General features: G+C 41.1%; 1 protein-coding gene across 1 annotated transcript in view; it reads left to right on the forward strand.

The window, feature by feature from the left end:
- dnajb5 (DnaJ heat shock protein family (Hsp40) member B5) overlaps positions 1 to 23,916 on the forward strand; it is a 72,876-nt gene extending 48,960 nt beyond the window's left edge. The window contains exon 4 of the mRNA XM_043687782.1: positions 21,366 to 23,916. Within this exon, the coding sequence (XP_043543717.1) occupies positions 21,366 to 21,599 (234 nt within the window). The 3' untranslated portion in view covers positions 21,600 to 23,916. The remainder of the gene's footprint in view (positions 1 to 21,365) is intronic.
- Positions 23,917 to 24,357: the final 441 nt, after the last annotated feature.

The raw sequence follows: 24,357 nt of genomic DNA on the forward strand, positions 1-24,357 counted from the left end.
TAGAGGTTTACAAAATTATGAGGGGCATGGATAGGATAAATAGACAAAGTCTTTTCCCTGGGGTCGGGGAGTCCAGAACTAGAGGGCATATAGGTTTAGGGTGAGAGGGGAAAGATATAAAAGAAACGTAAGGGGCAACTTTTTCACGCAGAGGGTGGTATGTGTATGGAGTGAGCTGCCAGAGGATGTGGTAGAGTCTGGTACAGTTGCAACATTTAAGAGGCATTTGGATGGGTATATGAATAGGAAGGGTTTGGAGGGATATGGGCCGGGTGCTGGCAGGTGGGACTAGATTGGGTTGGGATATCTGGTCGGCATGGACAGGTTGGACCGAAGGGTCTGTTTCCATGTTGTACATCTGTATGACTCTGTGACTCTAGTACGATTGCGACATTTAAAAGGCATCAGGACGGGGGATTCAAGATGGCGGCAACCTAGTAAGTCTGCCCTGCTGAACTCTGAACCAGAACCCAGAAATGTGTTGCACTTACCCTCCCTTTATTAACCAATGTGTTAGAAATAGGTACTTTTTGACCCCCAGAATTATTCAGTTTTAGTTTCAAATAGTTAGGAAAATGACTGGCGAAAGGGAAGGGACCGCAAGGATCGCAGCAAGCAGGGCACCCCCACTGCAACAGACAGGCCCACAGCCGCGGCATCGGCCTCCACGATAGCTCCAGGTGACTTACCTGTGGATCAGGGTCTGGTCTCAGAGTTTGTGAAACTGAAAATGCAGAACAAAAAATAGATTCAGTCATGGAGGAGACCCGGACCATGCCGGAACCAATCTCTGTCATGCTGCAGAAGCATGACCAGGAGATCCTGCGTCTCTGGCAGCTTGTCATGGAGGTGGAGCAATGGAATCCTTGGCAGGGTCAGGTCCAGGCCCTGGAATGGGCCTTGGAGGAGCAGGTTGACAATCTCAAATTGAGGCTGTCGGAAGAACATCCGGCTGGTGGGGTTTCCGGAATGGGAGAAGGAAGACCAGCTCGTCAGTCTCTTGGAACAGTGGCACTTGCACTTTTTGAAGCTTGAAGTCGAGGCAGGCCGGGTGCAGGTCGAGTGGGCCCACCGGGTCACAGTGTGCAGGCCCAGATTGGACCAGCACCCCAGCCCGGTGTGACTCCAGCACTACAGAGATAAGCAAATGGTGCTGGAAGCCTCTAGAACACTGGGAAGGATCCACAGGCTCTGATATGAAAAGGATCTCAAATTATGATCTTCCAAGACTTTTCAGCAGTTGTGATTCATAAGAGGAAGGCCTTTGAGGTAAAAAGGCGGTTGAGGGACTTGAATATCCAGTATTCCGTAAGATATCTGGCAACATTACGTTTCACCCACGGAGGGGCCAGGTTTAATTTTTGACTCACCGGAAAAGGCAAAGGACTTCCTGGATGCTTTAAAATAGACTGGTTGGATCGACTAATATGGACAGTAATGTTTACTTTGTCTCTATAATTTGCCTGGTTTACTCTGGTTGTCGGGGGACTTTTTAAAAATATTTTTGGGTGTCATAATTGGGTTTTTTTCTTTTTCTCTTTCTTCTCCTTTCTTTCTCCCCTCCCGCTATCCTTTGTTCTTTTTTATCATTTCTTTGCGTTTTTCTCTCCTGGAATGCGATGGGGTGGGGGTTGTTGCAGTTGGGGGATGCAGTGGCGGGCTATATATTTCTGTTCTACCAGAAGTTCCTAGCGTTGCAGTATAGATAGGATGGGTTGAGTGCCCACTTTTAACTTGTTAGAAGATGTGTGTAATTTTTTTCTTACTTTGTATTGTCTGGGGCCGGGACGCGGCTTTAGCGAGAACGAGCCATGGTGGGGTTAGTGGATAGTATGAGCTTCCCCTCTGGGCAAGGGGGAAGGTCTCCTTTCATTTGTGTTATATGCTGGTCTGTTGTAGAAATAGATGTTAGAAATTTTGATTTGGTAGTTGTTTTTTTAAATTTATACGAACTGTTTCCTGTTTTCACTCAGCGTGCTATGAGTGGGGTTCTTCTTCCCGGGGGGTCACGGACTGTTTTAGACGGCTGTGGCTAGCCATGCACCTGGAATGTTGAGGAAACTCATTCAGCAATTAAGAGAAAAAAGATACTGTCAAGCCTTAGAAAAGAAAGGATCGATGTAGCCTTGCTGCAAGAAACACATTTAACCAATAGGGAGCACTTGAAGTTACAGCAGGGAGGGTCTAGACAGGTGCTTTTCCCATTCTTTAATTTGAAAAGTAGAGGAGTTGCTACACTCACCCAGAATCTCCCATTTCAACTCTTAGACCAAATTAAGGATGGATATGGGTGGTTTATGAATTGTAAAGCTTTAATACATGGAGAGGAATATGGGGTTGTGAATGTATATTTTGCACCCCCCCCCCGGCAATCCCCTCAAATTTTTAACACGTATGCTTTCCAGGTTGATGGCCTTGGGGTGTGTCATATAATTATAGGGGGAGACTTTAATCAACTTATTGACCCTGAAGTGAACAGGATGCCTTTAGGCCTTGTTGGTATGTCCCCGCAATCAATGCAGTTGGTGGACCTGAACAGGGAGCTGGAGATGTCTTCACCCCAAAGATAGGGATTTCACCTTTTTCTCTAATCCATATAAATGTTATACCAGAATTGATGTTTCTTTTTGTCCCATCGACATTTTTGAATTCGGTGCCATCTTGCAGAATTGGGAACATCACCATTTCCAACCATGCAGCAGTGTACATGGAGGTCAAGGCCGGTAGTAACAGGACAGGCTCGCGGCACATTCTTCAAGAGGATCCTTTTCTCTTATAGAGTATTTTTCGCAGGAATTTAAAATCTTTTGGGATGTTAATTTGGGTACAGCCAGTAATCTGTCTGCTCTGGGAGACAGGCAAGGCCTATGCACGTGGTTGATTATTTCTTACACCGTAACCCAGAAACAACAGAGGGGAGAGCAGCAGCATTTGCTCGAGGCTCATCTGAAGGCACCTGAGACAGCATACTTTGACAGACCGTCTGTAACCAAAATGCAGCGGATTGCAGTCCTCAGGGCTACTTTGAATGCTGCGCTCACCCAGACAGCAAAGAGGGAAATCTCTGTTGTGAAACTTAGGTTATTTGAATATGGTATCAAACTTGCCAGAAAGAAGAATGCCCCCCCGCCTCTAGTCTATCACATCCATCAGAGAGAGTGCTGGTACTCTTACTTGCAATGCCAAAAAGATTAATGCAGCATTTAGGAAGTTCTACTCTGAGCTGTACCGGTCGGAGGGCTGTGAAAACACATGGAAGAAGATGGAGTCCTTTTTTAAAACCCTGGATCTTCCAGGTGTAACTTCAGAGCAAGCGTCTCTTCTGAATGCCCCCTGACAATCCAAGAAATACAGGAGGCGGTGAGACAGCTCCAGCGTGGTAAAGCGAACGGCCCAGGCGGATTTCAAAGTGAGTTTGATAAGGAGTTTGTAGACATGCTGGCCGAGCTACTGTTGAATATGTACAACTGCTCATACAGTCAGGACTGCCTTCCATCCTCTGAGAGAAGAAAATATTTCTGTTATCCTCAAGAAAGGGAAAGCCCCAGAGGATTGCACTTCATACAGGCCCATATCGTTACTGAATGTGGATTTTAAAATTCTGACAAAAATGCTGGTGTTAAGGTTGGAGAGGGTTTTGCCCTTCATTGTAAAGGAGGACAAGACAGGTTTTATTAAGGGTCATAGGTCTACTAATAATATTAGAGTATTAAATATAGTCCAGGTATGCCAGCAAGGATCGATTCCAAGCTTGGTAGTCTCCCTGGCTGCAGAGAAAGTGTTTGACCGGGTGGAGTGGCAGTACCTCTTTTATGTAATGGAGCGATTTGGTCTTGAAGGTGTTTTTGTCAGGTGGGTGGCAGTGTTACATAGTGACCTGATGGTATATGGTCAGAGAGAGTATCGGCAGAGGCAGCCGACAAGGATACCCTCTCTCGTCGCTATTAGGTACACTAATAGCATACCTAGTGATTAAGCTGCTGGCAAAGGGCATCCGGAGAGACCCCAATATAATTTCTCTGAAGGTAGGGTCAGGCAGGCATAAGATCACCCTTTACACAGATGACATTATTCTCTTTTTAACTGATCCAATGACATCTGTGTCCTGTTTAATACAAGTGATTAATCTATTTGGTTTGTTTTCGGGGTATAAAATTAATTTAGTGAAGACAGAGGCCATGCCTGTGGGAGGGCCTTACTAGAATATCCGATCTTGGGGATGGAACCTGTTTCCCTTTCAGATGGTCACAGGGAAGTTTCCTGTACTTTTATCATCCCAGCCTTCAATCAATTACATAAAGCTAATTTTGTGCAGTTGCTAGAGAAGATAAGGCAGGATTTTCGGCACTGGGAGGATCTTCCAACAAGAGGGAATTTTGGTTGGGTAGAATAGCTCTGGTCAAAATGAATGTTCTTCCTCACTTATTATATCCCATGCGCATGCTCTCTTTGATGCTGCTTAGGCAAGCACTACAGAGGCTTTACAGTTGGCTTGGATCTTTCATTTGGCACCTTAGGCGGCCTCTTATTAAGCTTGCCAATTGCAGCTTCCGCAAGGGATGGGAGGTTTGGATTTCCCGGACTTTAAGAAATATCAATTGAGTTCCTTACTATCCTATGTGGCTGACCAGACTTGGCAGGACTGCAGCCAATCGGGTTGGACATTGATGAGGGGGCATTTTGCCTGGGAAGCCTCAGTTTGTTGTTTATGGACAAGATGAGGACTATTATGGACCATTGCAGAAACCCAATTGTCCTTAACACAGTTAATGCATGGAGAATGATGTGACAAGGTGAGGGCAACTTTCAAAAAACGTCCCCTTTCACTCCCATAATAGGAATGTTAGGATTCCAGCCAGGGTCGATGGACTCTGGCTTTAAGCTCTAGGAATTTAGAGGAGTCTCCTGTTTGGGAGATTTATTTGATGGGGGAGGTCATGATGTCTATTGCCACAAACACCTGCCTGTTCCCTTTAATTATTGAAACATCTGGCACTATTGCACTTCCTTTTTTGCCCTCCCATCCCATACAGAGGCATTCTTAAAACCATAAATGTGATTCTGACTGCCTCGCCATCAGCTTCAAAACAGACAAACTATTTGTGAACGGAACTCCAGGCAATTCCTGCAGTACCGGTCTTCTTCCTTTGAACTGTTTGGTAGTCACCCATTCCCTTTCTCCCTCAGACACTTAAGCTATGATGTGACCTGTCTGAATGTGCTATCCATCTATCTCTTAGGGTCAAAGTCATACAGTAGGGAAGCAGACTCTTCAGTCTAATTAGTCATACCAACCGTGTTCCCATTTGCCTGTGTTTGGCTCATATCCCTCCAAGCCTCTCCTATTCATGAACTTATCCAAATGGTTTTTACATGTTGGAGCTGTACCTACGTCCAACACTTTTCTCTAGCAGTTCATTCCACACACGAACCACTTTCTATGTTACTCCTCATATCCTTTTTTAATTTTACTCTTCTTGCCTTAAATATCTTTCCCTTAGTTTTGAACTCCCCATTCTAGGGAAAAGACCCTTATCATTCACCCTATCTATGCCCCTCATGATTTTATAAACCTCTGATAAGGTCACCCTTCAATCTTCTACATTCCACTGAGAAAAGTCCCAGCCTTTCCAGTTTATTTTTATATCTCAAACCCACCAATCCTAGCAACATCCTGGTTATTCTTTTCTAAACCCTTTCCAGTTTAATAATACCCTTCCCATAATAAGGTGACTAGAACTACACACAGTATTCCAGATTAATCCTCACCAATGTTCTCCACAACCACAACAGGACATCCCAACTCTTACACTCCAAGGTCTGAGCAATGAAGGCAAGCGTGCTAATTGCCACCCTAACCACACTGTCTACCTGGGTGGTGCAAATTTCAAAGAATTATGCACCTGAACCCCTAGGCCTCTCTGTTTTACAACACTACCCTCAGCCCTACCATTAATTGTATAAGTCTTGCCCTTGTTTGTTTTCCCAAAATGCAATAACAAGTCCATTTATCCAAATTTTTTTTTAGATTTAAGATTTCCTACAGTGTGGAAACAGGCCTTTCGACCCAACACACCCACACTGACCCTCCAAACAGCAACCCACCCAGACCCACCTCCCTCTGACTAATGCACCTCACACTATGGACAATTTAGCATGGCTAATCCACCTGACCTGTATATCTTTGGACTGTGGGAGGAAATCCGAGCACCCAGGGGAAACCCATACAGACACAGGGAGATTGTGCAAACTCCACACAGACAGTCACCCAAGGCTGGAATCAAACCCAGGTCCCTGTTGCTGTGAGGCTGCAGTGCTAACCACTGAGTCACCGTACCACCCCATTTTCTCAATGAAAAAGTTCTGAGAAAAGACAGAGCCAGGACTGTTTGTCACCATTTACGTTTCTGCTGCATATGCAGGGAGGGACACTACAATGTTCCTGAAAAGTCTTGTTTCATGACAGCAGCTTCAGATGTATTTCTGCAACTTTCATCTCTGAAGTTGACATCTTTCAGTAGTCACTACCTACTTGCTCTCTTTCACACACTTCTTCCTTTGTATTTCTCTATCGTGTGTCCCATTCATTTTGTATATCTTCTGGAGCTTTCTTTGTCCCTTCTTCCGCTTTGAGGTTTTCGCTTTCGTTTCTAAATCATCTGCCAGTCAGAATAAGGATAAAATTCACCAAGACCTAAGTTTGTGAGTGGAATGGTTAGCAGTCAAAAAAATTCTTAGGTTTCAAAATGATCCTGGTAACCCCATTTAATATCCTTGGAAACAGAAAGGTATAGAACATAGAACAATACAGCACAGAACAGGCCCTTTGGCCCACGATGTTGTGCCGAACATTTGTCCTAGCTTAAGCACCCATCCATGTACCTATCCAATTGCCGCTTAAAGGTCACCAAAGATTCTGACTCTACCACTCCCACAGGCAGCGCATTCCATGCCCCCACCACTCTCTGGGTAAAGAACCCACCCCTAACATCTCCCCTTCCACATCTTTCCTAAAGTGAGGCGACCAGAACTGCACACAGTACTCCAAATGTGGCCTTACCAAAGTCCTGTACAGGTAGATATAAGCCTGCAATATTTACTATACCCTGTATGTACGTACAGTATGGATTTATTCTAACTGGATTATTGCACAAAGGGGAATCTGATGCAAACACATAGAACATTACAGCGCAGTACAGGCCCTTCGGCCCTCGATGTTGCGCCGCCCTGTCATACTTATCTGAAGCCCATCCCACATACACTATTCCATGTACGTCCATATACCTGTCCAATGACGACTTAAATGCACTTAAACCTGGCGAATCTACTACTGTTGCAGGAAAAGCATTCCATACCCTTACTACTCTCTGAGTAAAGAAATTACCTCTGACATCTGTCCTATACCTATCTCCCCTCACTTTAAAGTTGTGTCCCCTTGTGTTTGCCATTCCCATACATGGATACTCTCCTTGTCCACCCTATCTAACCCTCTGATTATCTTATATGCCTCTATTAAACGTATCTGCCACTCCTCAGCCTATTGACTCAATTGATCAAGATCTCTTTGTAATCTTAGATGACCTTCTTCATTGCCACTGTACCACCAATTTTAGTGTCATCTGCAAGTTTACTAATCCAAATCATTTATATAAATGACAAACAACAATGGACCAATACCAATCCTTGTGGAACACTACTGGTCATAGTCCTCCAATCCGAAAAATAACCCTCCACAACCACACTTTCTCTTACCATCAAGTCAATTTTGTATTCAATTGGCAAGCTCATCTTGAATTCCATGTGATCTAACTCTACTAATTCGTCTACCACACACAGCCTTGTCAAAGGCTTTACTAAAGTCCATATTGACAACATTTACCACTCTCCCTCCAATGTTTTTGGTTACTTGAAATAAACTCAATCAAATTTGTGTGGCACAATTTTCCTTGGGGATAGTCAGCATGATTTTGTGCAATCGATCCTCGCCTCTCCAAATGCATGTAAATCCTATCTTTCAGAATCCTCTCCAACAATTTCAGGCTCACAGATCTTCTCTGATATGCCACAGAGTCTCCATCCATCTTCCTTCCACTGTCCTCTCCGACCTATCACCATCAACCTCATCTAGGTGGGGACCTTCATCTACCTATCAAATTCCTACCTTGCCTCCCAACCCCAACTCCCTCCTTTTTATCTCAGCCCCTTTGCCCCCAACCCCCATTCCTGAAGAGGAGCTTATGCTCAAAACGTCGACTCTACTGCTCCTTGGATGCTGTTTGACTGCCTGCGCTTTTCCAGCACCACGCTTTTCAAATCTGATCTGCAGTGCTCACTTTCTCCTCAGTGAAGACAGATGTACAGTAATCATTTAGCTTCTCTCCCAACTCTCCTTTTAATGGATCCCACATTTGTCTTAATCAAATGTTTCCTTTTCATATACATTCAGAAGCTTTTTTTAATAGGTATTTTTATTGAAAAAATAAAACTTAAGTTTTTTTTACACAATTACAAAAGTAATACAAACAAGTATAAACATCAATATAAAATTAATAAGAAAGATAATAACCAGAAAAAAAAGAAAAACCCAAATAACTACTAATCTTTCTTACAAACAACCAAAACATAAAATAGAATATCATACATTACTAGCAATAAACAAAATAATTAAATAACTAAATACATGCTCAAAATAGATTTACATCAAGTCATACTAAAACCCGTGTTTACACGGGATTCCTCCTCCCGGGGTTCCCCAAACCAGGTAGAACCATTTCCACCACTAGACAAAACCCTGGACGTATGGCCAAAATACCTGTGTCGATATAGTTCAAAAAGGGCTGCCATGTTTTAAAGAATAATTCCGTCTTTTGGTGCACCATATTTGTGAGGAAGTCAATGGGGGTATATTCCATGAGTAGAAAGTGAGGTCTGCAGATGCTGGAGATCAGAGCTGAAAATGTGTTGCTGGAAAAGTGCAGCAGGTCAGGCAGCATCCAGGGAACAGGAGAATCGACGTTTCGGGCATAAGCCCTGTGCCAGTTCGAAAGTCCTGGAGGGCCTTCAGCAACCTAATTCACTAAAATATTTTTCCTTGCACAAAAGGAAAGCATGGAAAATAATTTCCTCCTGTACACATCCAGGGAGGGAAAATCTGAAGAGCCCAAAGGCATGGACACTGGATCCAATCTAATCTCCGTACCCAAGGTCTCTGTAAGGCATTCGCTACTCTATCCCAATACCTGCGGATCTTATGGCAACCGCAAGAAGTGCAAAACTTGCGCCCTCACCTCCCTCCAAGGCCCCAATGGATCCTTCCATATCTGTCGTAAATTCACCTGCACCTCCACACACATCATTTACTGTATCTGCTGCACCCGCTGTGGTCTCCTCCACATTGGGGAGACAGACCGCCTACTTGTGGAACGTTTCAGAGAACACCTCTGGGACACCCGCACAACAAACCCAACCGCCCCGTGGCTGATCACTTTAACTTCCCCTCCCACTCCGCCAAGGACATGCAGGTACTCGGCCTCCTCCATTGCCAGACCCTGGCCACATGACGCCTGGAGGAAGAGCGCCTCATCTTCGCCTAGGAACCCTCCAACCACACGGGATGAATGTAGATTTCTCCAACTTCCTCATTTCCCCTCCCCCCACCTTATCTCAGTCCCAACTCCTGGATTCAGCACCGTCCTCTTGACCTGCAATCTTCTTCCCCACCTCTCCGCCCCCGCCCCCTCTCCGGCCTATCACCCTCACCCTCACTTCCTTCCACCTATCGTATTCCCAGCGCGCCCCCACCCCAACCTTTTATCTCAGCCCACTTGGCACACCAGCCTCATTCCTGAAGAAGGGCTTATGCCCGAAACGTTGATTCTCCTGCTCCTCGGATGCTGCCTGGCCTGCTGCGCTTTTCCAGCACCACACTTTTCAACTCTGGTCTCCAGCATCTGCAGTCCTCACTCTCAGAGTGCCAACTTCTATTTTAAATTTCGGACACATTGGGGATGCTCCTGTCTTGAATTTTTGCAGGTCGTTCAGGTGCCATATGAGCCCTGTGGAGTATCTTTAATTGAATAGCCTGAGTTCTATTACAAATAGAGATCTTTCTGGCATTTTCCCAGATGTTCTCCCACATTTCTAATGAGACTTCCAACCCTAATTCTTGATTCCAGGTTTTCAATAGTCGTTCCATGTCCTTGGATACTTTATTATATAATGAGTGATAAAGAGTACTAACCGAGGTGGGGGGGGCCCTATCGGCCATAGAACTCTCCTTTCCCTATCTGATTTGTAGGGATTAGTTATCAGTGTGGTCTTCTTTTGTATATAGTCTCAAATTTGGAAATACCGAGAAAGATCCCTGATAGGCAATCCAAACTTCTGGTGCAACTGCTCAAAGGACATCATAACCTCCCCCTTGAACAAGTCTCCCAAGCAGGAGATACCTCTGGACTCCCAAGTTTTAAATCTAGCATCCGTCACCCCAGCTAAAATCCCGATGCTCCCACTAAAGGAGTTTAAGGGGAGGTTTTTTGCAGGCATTCAGAAGCTTTTATAGTTTTTTTTGTTGGTTTATTTTTTCATTTTATTGTCCCCTACTTTATCTGTCAACATTATGGTGGAGGGAAGGTTATTGATGAAGCAACTGCAGCTTTAGAATATTACAGAGGACAGCCAAGTTCTGGGACTGAGATCATCAACTTCCAGCAGCTACAGCCATGTACCTTTGTGAAGGATATAACTTGAACAAGCAGAGACTCTGTATCTGTCTGTCTCTCTCTCTCTACTCCCACCTCAACCCTCTGCCTGATGACCAGTTTTGCTCATATTCATTGATGCTGCAATGATACTGCTCTGTATTTTAAAATCCTATTAATCGTCTGGTTTCTCACTATTCCTGGTAGTTTTTTTTACACCTTTTCTTCTAATCATTCACACTCCTTGACTCTCCTTGTTAGCTACGGTTGACTGACTTTTGATACATTGTTTAAATATTGTTAAACTCTCCAATGTATTTTCCCAGCCCATCTTCAGCTCTAACCCTAACATCTACCTGACAATATGGACATTTATCCAATTATGTCCTGCTCATAAAAGCAGAACAAATCTAATTCAACCACTTACTTTCACATCCGTCTACTATCTACCTATCATCAGCAAAGCGATGGGAGGAATTGTTCAGTGTTATCAATCAGCACTTACTCGGCAATATTGCCTGCTGCTTACTGATGGTCAGTTCAGTTCTGCCAGGCAACTCTGCTTCTGACCTCATTACAGTCTTGGTCCAAACATGAACAAAGGAATAGAACTCTAAAAGTGACATTGACCACCTTTGATATCATTGCAGCATCAATGAATATGAGCAAAACTGGTCATCAGGCAGAGGGTTGAGGTGGGAGTAGAGAGAGAGAGACAGACAGATAGAGAGTCTCTGCTTGTTCAAGTCATATCCTTCACAAAGGAACATGGCTGTAGCTGCTGGAAGTTGATGATCTTAGTCCCAGAACTTGGCTGTCCTCTGTAATATTCTAAAGCTGCAGTTGCTTCATCAATAACCTTCCCTCCACCATAATGTTGACATACAAGCCAGCAATTACCAGCTCCAAAAAGAGGGAATCTAACCACTGCCCCTTTGCAATCAATGAATTTCCTATTATCAACATTTTGAGGTTATCATTGACCAGAAACTGAACTGGAGTAGAGCAGGCTAGGAATTCTGCAGCCAGTGACTCACCAAAGCCTGTCCACCTTGCATAAGACAAAGTCAGGAATGTGATGGAATACTGTTCACTTGCCTGGATGAATGCAGCTCCAAAAGCACTCCAGAAGCTTGACTCCATCCAGAACAAAGCAGCTGCATGATTGGCACCCAGCCAATCAGTGGCAGCGGCAGCAATGTGCACCATCTACAAGATGCACTGAAGCAACTCTAAGGTTTTTTTCAACAGTATCTTCTAAACCTTGACCTCTCAGTAGGACAAGTGCAACAGATGTATGGTACTATCACTACTTGCAAAGCCACACAGCAACGTGATTTAGAAATATTTGCCATTCCTTTAGTATCACTGACTTAAAATTCCCTTTCCTAACAGCAATTGTATACGTACTGACATCAAAGGGACTACAGCAGTTCAAGAAAATAGCACACCAGCACATTCAAGAATACCTTGAAAGAAATTTCAAACTCTCCTCTGTAATGCATTTGATTCCTCCTTATATTGACTTCCAGTACACCCCTGCACCAAAAGTATTTTCTTCTATAGATCTAGAAATTTGTGTCTTTGATTTCAAAATATAAATTGCTGTTCATAAAGTTACAGATGTCCCAGCACTGATTCTTGTAGAATGACACCTCTCAACTTCTGCCGATCTGAACACTGACCTGTACTCCTACTCTCTGCTTCCCTTCTTGAAGCCAGCTAGCAATCTTTTGCCAGACTGCATGTTCTCTGACCTTGTTAATTTGCCAACTGGGGGAACTTTCTGAAAATTCAGAGGAATTACAAGAGTTGTTTACAGTTGTCTACTGTTAGCTTTTCAAAAAAAGGTCAGTAAGATTGGTCAAGTGGCAAGTGACAAAGTCGGAAGAAGTGTCGAGTGCAGGAGCATTAAAGGAAGAAATAAAAATGGGCAAGGTTATGAATCTATGAAATTCTTTGCCACGGACGGCTGTTAAAGCTGGTTCATGAAGTATTCGAGGTTGAGATGTTCAGATTTTTAATCAGTAAGAGAATCAAGGGTTTCAGGGATAAGGCAGGAACATGGAACTGAGAGTAATCAGATCAGCCATTAAGGTGGAGCAGACTCGATGGGCTGAATGGCCTACTTCTGTTCCTACTTCATGTGGTCTTAATTTGAGGGAAATAGCAAGTCGAAGTGTCAGCAAGTGTGAGAGTTGGGAAGAGAAGCAGTGGGAGATATACTAAGAGATTTTAATTTGCTACAGGCTTAACAGAGGATTTCCAGATCTCTTGGCTTTGATATGTCTTTCATATTATAGGACAGGAATGTAACCCACTTTTAATTTGTCTTTTTAGTCATGCTTTGTTTTCCATCAACACCAGAAACATAAGATCCTGAGGGACTGGGGAGGATGTTTCCTTCTATGGGAGAAGCAAAAACTAGTGGTCACCCTTTAAAATGAAAGGGTTACCTATTTAAACCGATAAGGTGAATTCTTTTTGTCTGAGTGTCATGAGTCTTCAGAATTGTCTTTGTGAAAGGTAGTGGAAGCAGAGATATAAAGCATAGAAATAGACTCTTCAGTCCAACACATCCATACTGACCACATCCACTTGCCAGCACCCGACCCATATCCCTCCAAACCTTTCCTATTCATATACCCATCCAGATGCCTTTTAAATGTTGCAATTGTACCAGCCTCCACCTCTTCCTCTGGCAGCTCATTCCACACACACCATCCTCTGTGTGAAAACGTTGCCCCTAAAGGTCTCTTTTATATCTTTCCTCTCTCACCCTAAACCCATGCTCTCTACTTCTGGACCCCCCCCCCTCCCCTTCCCTCCCCAGGGGGAATAGTTTGTCTATTTATCCTATCCATGCCATTCATGATTTTATAAGCCTCGATTAGGTCACAATCTGGAACACCCCTCAGCCTCCAATGCTCCAAGGAAAACAGCCCCAGCCTATTCAAGCTCTCCCTATAGCTCGAATCCTCCAACCCTAGCAACATTCTGAACCCTTGAGTTTCGCAACATCCTTCTGATATGAAGGAGACCAGAATTGCATGCAATATTCCAAAAGTGGCCAATCAATGTCCTGTACAGTCGCAACATGACCTCCCAACTCTTATACTCAAACCAATAAAGCAAGCATACCAAACGCCTTCTTCACTATCCTACCTGCGACTCCACTTTCAAGGAACTATGAACCTGCACTCTAAGGTCTCTTTGTTCAGCAACACTCCCTAGGACCTTACCATTAAGTGTATAAGTCCTGCTAAGATTTGCTTTCCCAAAATGCAATACCTCGTGTTTATCTAAATTAAACTCCATCTGCCACTCCTCAGCCCATTGGCTCATCTGATCAAGATCCTGTTGTAATCTGATGGAACCTTCTTCGCTGTCCACTACACCTCCAATTTTGGTGTCATCTGCAAACTTACTAACTACTCCTATATTCACATCAAATCATTTATATAAAATGATGAAAATTAGTGGACCCAGCACTAATCCTTGTGGCACTCCTCTGGCCACAGGCCTCCAGTCTGAAGAACAACCCTCTAGCATCCTCTGTCTTCGAGCCAGTTCTGTATCCAAACGGCCAGTTCCCCCAGTATTCCATGAGATCTAACCTTGCTAACCAGTCTCCCATGGGGAACCTTGTCGAACGCCTTACTGAAGTTCTGTTAGTTACTTCTTCAAAAAAACTCAATCAAGTTTGTGAGACATGATTTCCCATGCACAAAGCCATGTTGACTATCCCTAGTCAGTCCTTGCCTTTCCAAATACATGTACATCCTGCCTCTCAGGATTCCCTCCAAAAACATGCCCACCATTGACGTCAACCTCACCATTGACGTCAACCTCACTGGTCTATAGTTCCCTGGCTTGTCCTTACCACTTGTTTGAAAGTTGTTATCGCAAAGGTAGATAGAATTGTGATAACCTCTCAACTCTGGCTTATTGGGACAACAGAGCAAGAATGTAGATTTCCAATCAGATCAGCCATGATCTTAATAAATGGTAGAATTGGCTCAAGTCATTGACTAGCCTACTCCTGTTCCTTGTTGATATAACCATTAGGCTAATATGTACCAGTTTTAGTTGGCTGAGAAAGGCATATTTGTGTAAACCAAAATGCTTAATAATTTGGCTGCTCACTGCCCAGTTTCGTGAGTGTATTCATTCTTTCTGTTTGTAAATTTGATTGTATAAGTAATGTGCAAGCTAGGTTATTACCTTTTGGTGATATTCACCTATTGATTTGCTTGGCTTTTGTTTATTTCCAAGCATAATGTTAAAAAAAATTAAAGCTATTGTGCTACTGCTTGACAAATTCATAGCAGTTTTAAAGTATAACGTTATATTTTTAGTTAGCAAACAAATTTTAGTTTTTTTAGTTATCCCATATTTATAGCAAAAAGCTAGAATTGTACTTGTTATCGACTGTGTTCCTCCTAATAATAACATTTCACACATCTATAAAAGTTGAATTTCCTCATGGAATAGTGAATCTGACACCAGATTTTGTTTTAACAGGTCAGCTACTCCTATGCATTGGTAGTAGTATAGTTTTGAGCTAAAATCATTACAATTGCCTTTGCTTATAAAGCTTCAGATTGGTGGGTTCAAAAAATGTATACAATATTTACAGATACTTGAAACACTCCTTCCCAATAGCAACTTAATAGAGGCTGCATGAAGTCTGCCCACATTTTGAAGAGCTGACTAATTCATTACTGTGGATCAAAGATGCACTGTTATGCTTGGACTTTATTTAACATGTCTTTTGTACACGTGCACACTATGAATTCCATTATCAGTTCATACCTGGTTCTATCCTTGTTTTTAATATGGGCTGATGAGATATCCTGACACTTTCTAATTCATTCTTGAGATGTCAATATTGTTGGTAAGGCGACCATTTCTTTTCATTTCTATTTGGCCTTGAGCAGGTAATGGATCAGTGGTGCTGGAAGAGCACAGCAATTCAGGCAGCATCCGAGGACAGGCAAAATCGACGTTTCGGGCAAAAGCCCTTCATCAGGAATAAAGGCAGAGATAAGCTAGAGGAGGGTGGGAGTGGGGAGAGAGTAGCATAGAGTACAATAGGTCAGTGGGGAAGGCGATGAAGGTGATAGGTCAGGGAGGAGAGGGTGGAATGGATAGGTGGAAAAGGAGCTGGGCAGGTCGGACAAGTCCGGACAAGTCAGGGGATCGAGTTGCTGGAGGTTTTTACCTCTTGAGCAGGTAATGCTGAGTGCTGTCTTGAAGCCGTGAAGTCCATTAGGTGCAGGTAGACTAAAGGGCTCCTAGGGACTGATTTTCAGAATTTTGAATCGGTGTCAGTGAAGAAACAATCAGTGACATGGCAAGGGAATTGCAGATCATGTTTCTGCATCACCTAGAAGGGTAGCAGATACAGAGGTGTGCGTTTGGAAGCTGCTTTAGGGGTTGGACTCTGGCAGTCCTCAGGTCAGACTTGCAGCAAGGAAATCTGATTACTGTCTACCGCCCTCTCAGCTGATGAATCGGTGCTCCTCCATGTTGAACACTCTCACTTCGTAAAAACACTGAAGATAACAAAGGCTCCGAATGTCCTTCAGGTGGAGGGCTTCAATGCCCAACAAGAGTTGCTGTGTAACATCACTACTGATGATGACTGAAACATCTGCTAAGGACACATCTGCCAGATGGGGTCAGCAGGAGGTGATAAGATAACCTAGAAGAAAAAGAGCCCCTTGACCTTCTTCCATCTACCTGAACATACATCTTTCTGTGACAATATTGGTAAGACTAATCACTGCATAGTCCATAGGGAAATAGAATTCTTCAGACTGAAGAAGCACTCTATAATACTTGCTAGTGTGGTATAAAATTAGGTAGATATGGAGTAGATTTAGAAGCTTGCAACTCAGTGCCAGCTATTACCAGCTATGAAATTGTATTCAACTACAATTATCGCGTGGCCCAGTTCATCCTTCACTCTGCCATCCCCAACAAGTCAGGAGACCAACTTTGCTTCAACGAAGCATAAAGGAAAGCAAGCCTAAAGCTGTATCAGACAGAATTTAAAAAATAGTTGCCAGTTTGCTGAAGCTACAACATGGGACTATGTACACACTAAATAGTAGAAACTGCATACTATGGAAAAAATTGGATCAAAAATAGGAAGTTCTAGAGACTCACTGTCCAGCAGCACCTGTAGAGATAGAATCAGAGCTAACATTTCAAGTCCAGTCTGACAATTAAAATCATTATCTAACTTGTATTTCTTTTGTGGCTCAATGTCATAATTTTTAGATTCATGTGATGTTCCTTGGGATGTTTCATTGTATTAAAAGGTTCTATATGAACATAAGGTGTTGCTAGTGAAAGAGAGCATTTCATATTTTGAAGCGTGTTCCAAGTTTTACCAGACTGTTAAACTACTGGCTTGTAAATAAGATGTTAGTTCTGTACTTCAATTGTCAAGAGTGTGGTGCTGGAAAAGCACAGCAGGTCAGGCAGCATCCAAGGAGCAGGCGAATTGACATTTCAGGCATAAGCCCTTCATCAGGAATTCCTGAAGGCCTTATGCCTGAAACATCGATTCTCTTGCTTCTCGGATGCTGTCTGACCTGCTGTGCTTTTCCAGCACCACACTCATGACTCTGATCTCCAGCATCTGCAGTCCTCACTTTCCCTCTGTACTTCAATTGCAAAACTCAATACTACATTGGCTATTTCCATTCCGGCGGTACACATCAATACTTCCAAACCCTGCAATACAAATTCTAGGATCCTTGCAGCTTCCTCTCTCATCTTCCTTCATATCCTAGGATGTATATTGCTAGACCTTGGTATTTTGCTTTTCTTTAGTTTAATCACTTGTGGTATTATTATAGTTAAAATCTTAACTCATTCTAAACCCATTTCAGGACCACATTCCTGATATATTCCTTTTTTCTTTAAAGACTGCAACATTTTTGCTCATCTGTTAAGGTGGCCTTATGGTATTATTACCAGAGACCCAGGTGGTGTTCTGGTGGCCTAGGTTCAACTCCCATTCTGACAGATAGTGATTTTATTTTGAATCTGGAATTAAGAGTATAATGATAATCAGGAAACCATTTCCGATAATCAGGAAAAGCCCGTCTAGTTCACTAATATCCTTTCGGGAGGGAAACTACTATCCTTACCTGGTCTAGCTTACATGAGACTCTAGACCCATTGTAATGCAGCTGATTCTTAACTGCTGTCTGGGCAACTAGGGATATGCAATAAATGTTTGTTTTGTAGCTTTCTCCATTTAAATATTCAGCTCATCTACCAAGTTTTTGCCCACTTGTTTAACCTGTCTATATATCTTGAAAGACTCGTATATCATGCTCATCAATTGTCTTCAAACCTATTTTTGTGTTTTCTGCAACTTGGCTACAGTACATTCACTTTCCTCAGCCAAGTCATTAATACATATTGTAAATAACTGTGGCCCCAGCACTAATCCATGGGTCATACCCTTAGTTACAGGTTGCCATCCTGAACGATGAGCCCCTTATTCCAACTGTCTTCTATTAGTTAGCCAATCCTCTATTTAATATTATTTCCAACACCATGGACTCCAATCTTAAGTAGCCTAATGTGTGGAACTTCATAAAATGCCTTCAGAAAATCTAAATATTACATCCACCACTTCTCCATTATCTACCCTGTTTGATACCTCCTAAACAAAATTCCAGTAAAATTGTCAGTCATGGTTTCTTCTTCATGAAGCCACGCATATTATGTATTCTGACTGCTCTGCTGCATTTCCCTGTAATAGACATGAAGTGAACTGGCCTTTGGTTACCTGTTTTTTTTTGTCTCTTTCCATTTTTAAATAAAACTGCCAACACTAGCAGTTTTACAAGCCTCTGGAATTTTTCCAGAACTTAAAAGATTCCTGGAAGATTATTACAAGTGCATCCACTCTCTTCCTTTAATATCCTCAGATGCATCCCACTGGGTTTGGTGGTTTTATTGGTTTTCAGCCCCAGTAGGCCAGGCCTGTACTCATTGGAATTTAGAATAAGAGACATTTCTGAAATATTGGTCAGGGACATAGCAGATAGATGTAGAATTCTTTGTCATAGGGCTGTTGAAGCTGGGTCATTAGGTATATTGAAGGCTAAGATGGACAGCTCTTTAATCACTGAGGGAATCATGGGTTTGGGGAAAATGAAGGAAAGTGGAGTTGAGGATTATTAGATTAACCACAATCCCATTGAATGGTAGAGTAGACTCAATGGGCTGAATAGCCTCCTGCTCCTACATCATTATTTCAGAATTGAAAGTTTGTGTTAGTTACATGTTGGGCTGCTCTTATTTGTGGGATGGTAAATAAAGGAATTCAATGCATTGTGGCTTCAGAATTGATGATGCAGTTTGTATTAAACATTATGATATCTGAATGTTGATAGACTGGCACTTCAGTGCTCAGCTATATAGCATCAACAAACTGGATAAGAGACAATAACTTTCTTTCTCTGTGCTTCGCATATTGATAATTGGTACTGAAATTTACAAGTATTTAAGAACTTGGTGAGCCTAGGAAAGTTTTTTCATTTAGGTAGTTACCAGTACACTTCTAAATAGCCTTTTTCATGGTAATATTGTGACATGGTTCATCAGATTGACTTCATGGATAGAAATTTGACAATACTTATATATAAGATTGTGCTTCACTAACCTGATCGAGGTTTTTGAGGTGACAAAGATAATTGAGGGAAAAGCAGTTGATGTTGTTATCTACATGGACTTCACTAAAGCCTTTGACAAGGTCGGTCATGCAGACTGGTACAAAAGGAAGTCATATGGTGTCAGGGATGAGCTGGCAAGACGTATACAAAGCTGACTCAGTCATGGGAGAAGATTGCTTTTTGGAATGATTGATTACGACTAGTGGTGTTCCATAGGAATCAGTGCTGGGACTTCTGTTTGTGATCTACATAAATCATTTGGAGGAAAATGTGGCTGGTCTAATTAGTAAGTATATGGACGATACAAAGATTGGAGTTGCGGACAGTGAGGAGGATTGTCAGAGGATACAGCAGGATAGATCAGTTGATGGCAATGACAGAAAAATGGCAGATGGAGTTTAATCTGGACAAATGTGTGGTGATGCATTTTGAAAGGTCAGGTACAGGTGGAATTTATACATTGAATGGCAGAACACTTGTATTGATATGCAGAGGGATCTGGGTGTGCAGGTCCACAGATCACTGAAAATGGTAGTGCAGGTAGATAAGGTAGTAAAAAAAGGCCTATGGCATGCTTGCCTTTGTTGGAAGGAGCATTGAGTATAAGGATAGGAAAGTTCTATAAACTTGCAGCGTAACTTTAGTTAGGCCACACTTGGAAAATTGTGTACAGTTCTGGTCGCCAAACTACAAGGAGGATGTGAATGCATTGGAGAGAGTGCAGAAAAGATTTACCGAAATGTTGCTTGGTATGGGGGATTTTAACTATGAAGGAAGGTTGGATAGACTGGGTTTGTCTTTACTGGAATGCAGGAGGTTGAGGGACAACCTGATAGAAATTTCTAAGATTGTGAGTGGCATGGATAGAGTGAACAGTATAAGGCATTTTCCAGGATGGAGGGGTCAGGTACTGGGGGAAAAAGTGTGAGAATCGTGGTGGGGGAGGAATTTAAAACAGTTGTGTGAGGCAAATTTTTCAGAGTGGCGAGTGCTGGAAATGTGCTACCAGAAGAGGTGGTAGGAACAGACAATAGCAGTACTCAAGCAGCATTTGGACAAATACATGAATAGAAAGGGAATAGAGGGATAGGGATCTTGTAAATGAAGATTTAATATGGAAGGGCAAAGTGTGTTGGCAAAGGGCCTGTTCCCATGCTGTATTGTTCTTTATTCTAATTTGACTAGATTATTTTTATGGCCTAAAACTACACATCTCAATTTATTGAAGGCCAACCAGATTGGAAATAGTGTGGTGCATTGTGTGATCTTTTGTACTCTAGTCCACAAGAACTTGGGATAATTTACTTTCCCCTTAAGTTTTCAAACATTGCCATCCTATCTGGGAAAGTACCTAACCTGTCCCCATAGTTCAGGATAATTAAGTGAAATTTATTATCAAATCCAGGATAGCTGCAAAATTTTTCTCCTCCAAACAAAAAAAATGTCGTCTTTGAGTTTAATTTGTTTTCTAACCAATCCAAAGACTTATTTCAATTTAAATAAAATGTCTTCTTGCATTTTTTTTGGAAATAACATCTACAAACGTCCAGTTACCTGTAACTTCAGGTTGGATTATACCATTTTATCAGATGCAATAGTTAGCATACCTTGATCCAACTTGTGTCAAATGATGTAGAAAATAATCTCTACAGGTATGCCTGATTATGAATACAGAGCTTTAAGAAAATTATTTATTAAAGATAATTCTGGTCACAAAGCACCTCCTTTTAAATTTTGTATTATGTGAATCTGATATCTATAAAATCTCCCTGATCCCTAAAGATGCCTTGTTATTTGTTTAGTAATGTAACACAAAACTTCCCTTACTGTTCTATAAAAAACCTGATACAATACATTGATTTTCTCCTCTTCCATTTTATGTACTTGTTTGTATTACATTTGTCAGAAAAAAGTGGATTTTAATATCTTAGTATAATTAAACATTTGTTTACTTTCATAGGCCTTGTGTGGCTGTACAGTTAATATTCCTACAATTGATGGCAGAGTGATTCCCCTACCTTGCAATGATGTTATCAAGCCTGGGACTGTGAAGAGGCTGAGAGGAGAGGGTTTACCGTTTCCTAAGACACCTACTCAACGCGGTGACTATATAGCAGAGTTTCAAATAAAATTTCCTGACAAAATGTCTCAAACAACAAAAGAAATCCTGAAGCAACATCTTCCAATTTCTTAGAACTCAAATCAAAGCAATATTTAATACAGTGCCAGAAGTTTGAAGAGAACAAAAGGATCATCCATTTTCTAATATAATGTAATCCATTTTAAAGAGAATTACTTTAAGTCCGAGCATTTCAGTTCTTTTGTATGCTGAGCCTTGTAATGATAACAATGGTAAGTGTGAAAAAGAACTGTTGAATCTGTTTTAGTGGAATAATAATCTTGATGCATACTGAAATTCACCACTGTCATGGTGGGTATGCAGGTGTAGATGTGGTAAACTTATTTTAAATATGTTTGTATTCGAAAAGATATGGTGCAGTGCTACATCTTTAAAGCTGGGTTTGTCAATATAGAGTAATTATGTAGAAACTGAAGTACCTGCATAATAAACTAGAGGTGGCAGTTTGAGAGATGAGCTTTAAATATTATTCTTCCAGAAAAACACTGAATAATTTTAAACTAGATTAACTCTGGTCAGTAGTTTTGAAGCACAAGTCATCACAGTGCCATAAAATGGTAGGGGCTTGTTGGAACCATGGAATAGCTGTATGGGTTGATAGAAGTCCACTGAATCAAAAGTTTCAAGTTTTGTAAAGCTATAAAAACTTGCAGTAGTATTGATTTATATTTTTTAAAACTTGTTCCACAAGGGGTTAAATTAAGAGGTTCAGTCAGCAATCAGAATTACATTTGGATCTATACAATGAAAATAGTGAAGGCAGAAGCAACCCTTTTATGTAGAGGAACCATTGTTCCTTAAAAGCAAGCTTATTTGAAACAATGTATATTTGGCATACCATTAATAGTGAGAAAATAAAGTGGTTTTTAAATTAATTGGTTATGACAATAAACTGTGTGCACAATTCAAGATTTTAAATACTAAAAACTAGCAGTATCTTGTAAAGTCATCTGTAAGCAACAGAACAGGTAGCTTTGGAGGCTGACAATTTCTAATTTAGAACTGAACCAAGTTTCTTAATGCTGAAATTATTTACATTAAGGCATTTTAATAAAACTGGTATACTCTTGACTTATCCTCTGATCAATTGCAAAAAAATTCCATTTAATATTTCTCACATGTCAAATGTTCAACTTTGTATTTTCTTCTGTGAGTTCCTTTCTATAATGTCATGATTAAATTTTCTACTTTCTGCTAACAGTCACTGCAGTCCTAATAACTGATTAAGTTGGAGTTATTTTTGATCTTTTCTTTTCAATATTTGAATTATATCACATTAAAAAATTCATCCAGTTTTCCCAACATCACCACAAATTTTATGATTAATTTAGATTTCATATTCACTTTCCAATTACTGACCATCTTCATTATTTTATCAGCGTTTTTGTAATTTTATTGTACCATGCTTTTCCTGCGCAGCCTAGCCAAACAATTTATTCTTGTTTGGCTCTCAGTATGCTGAAACACTCCTATTCTAGTTCACATCACTTTTTAAAATAGGGCATTGTGCTTTGTTTGTTTATGCTATTCTGATGGACAAAGTTGGTGCAGTTTCACAATCTTAAACGAAGCTATGTAAGCATGCGAGAGCTAAGGGAGGGGTTTGTTTTGGTGGTCTCTTATGGACCCCTTCCACTGATATTGAAAAATTGCTGTGGGGAAGTGTTTGTGTTTGCACTGTAACTCTAGGGTTGCATGTTTTTGCTGAGTATATCTGCTGCTATGAAACTTTGCATTAAACGGAACAATTATTTTCATTTATAATCTGGTAAATTTCTCTTTAGGGGATTACACAAACATTTTCTAGTTTCATCAAAATACAAAATTATTAAGCAACATTTCTGTTTACTATCCCCCTGTCCTCCTTTATCCCCATTTGGTTAAACCACATTTATTTACTAAAGGGAAAATGCAAACTGCATTGACTAGAAGTTTTGCAATGCTTCATCCTTTTTTTTCCTGCATTTTATATGTCTAATCAATTGTTTAAATGTAAAACATGGCAATGCAAGTCTCTTAAGTATTCATTTAAAAAAAATACTTGTAAAGAACGTGAGAGCATTGCTAATGCTGGATAAATTTTCTGAATCTGCCTTTCTCACTTTATTTTGTGGATGAGAAGTAGAGCTGACACTAGTTTTGGTTACAAAATTCCATTGTATTGTACAAGTAGGAAAATAATGGAAGCAGTACAGGTACTGCTAAGAAAAAATGTGAAATTCTCTACCTGCATATTACTTTTTAATTCTAAAAAGACTTTCAAAAGAAGAAAAATCCACAAGGATACTTTTTCAAACCTATAAATTGTTGACTGTTTCAATACTTCCATCTGTATCTTAATTCTTAAAGAATAAACTGCATTTTGACTGAACATTTTTCAAAAACTTAAGTTGTATTTATCAACAGTACAGTAGTTTAATTTGGACATTTCATTTTATTGAACAACAAAACGTTAGTTTATATATATAAATTATTTTGTAATTGTGATTAAATAGACAACCCTCAAGATTTGAAAAAGAAAAATTACAGATTTCAAATAAGATCACTCACTCAGATTTCCAAGAGATTGTTATTCAAATATGCAAAGAGCAAGAAGCAAGAGACAGGTTAAAGCGAAATGAATTTCTGGAGCAATGATGGAGTGGCAATAGTCTGATGGTATTATTGTTAGACTATTAATCTGGAAACTCGGCTGATGCCCTTAGGACACACGTTTAAATCCCACATCAGCACATAGTGGAATTTAGATTCTTTATTACAGATATTTATTTAATTTGATGATGACCATGAAACCATTGCCAGAAATAGCCAT

This window comes from Chiloscyllium plagiosum, chromosome 1, assembly GCF_004010195.1.
Source record: "Chiloscyllium plagiosum isolate BGI_BamShark_2017 chromosome 1, ASM401019v2, whole genome shotgun sequence".
NCBI classification, from domain to species: Eukaryota; Metazoa; Chordata; class Chondrichthyes; order Orectolobiformes; family Hemiscylliidae; genus Chiloscyllium; species Chiloscyllium plagiosum.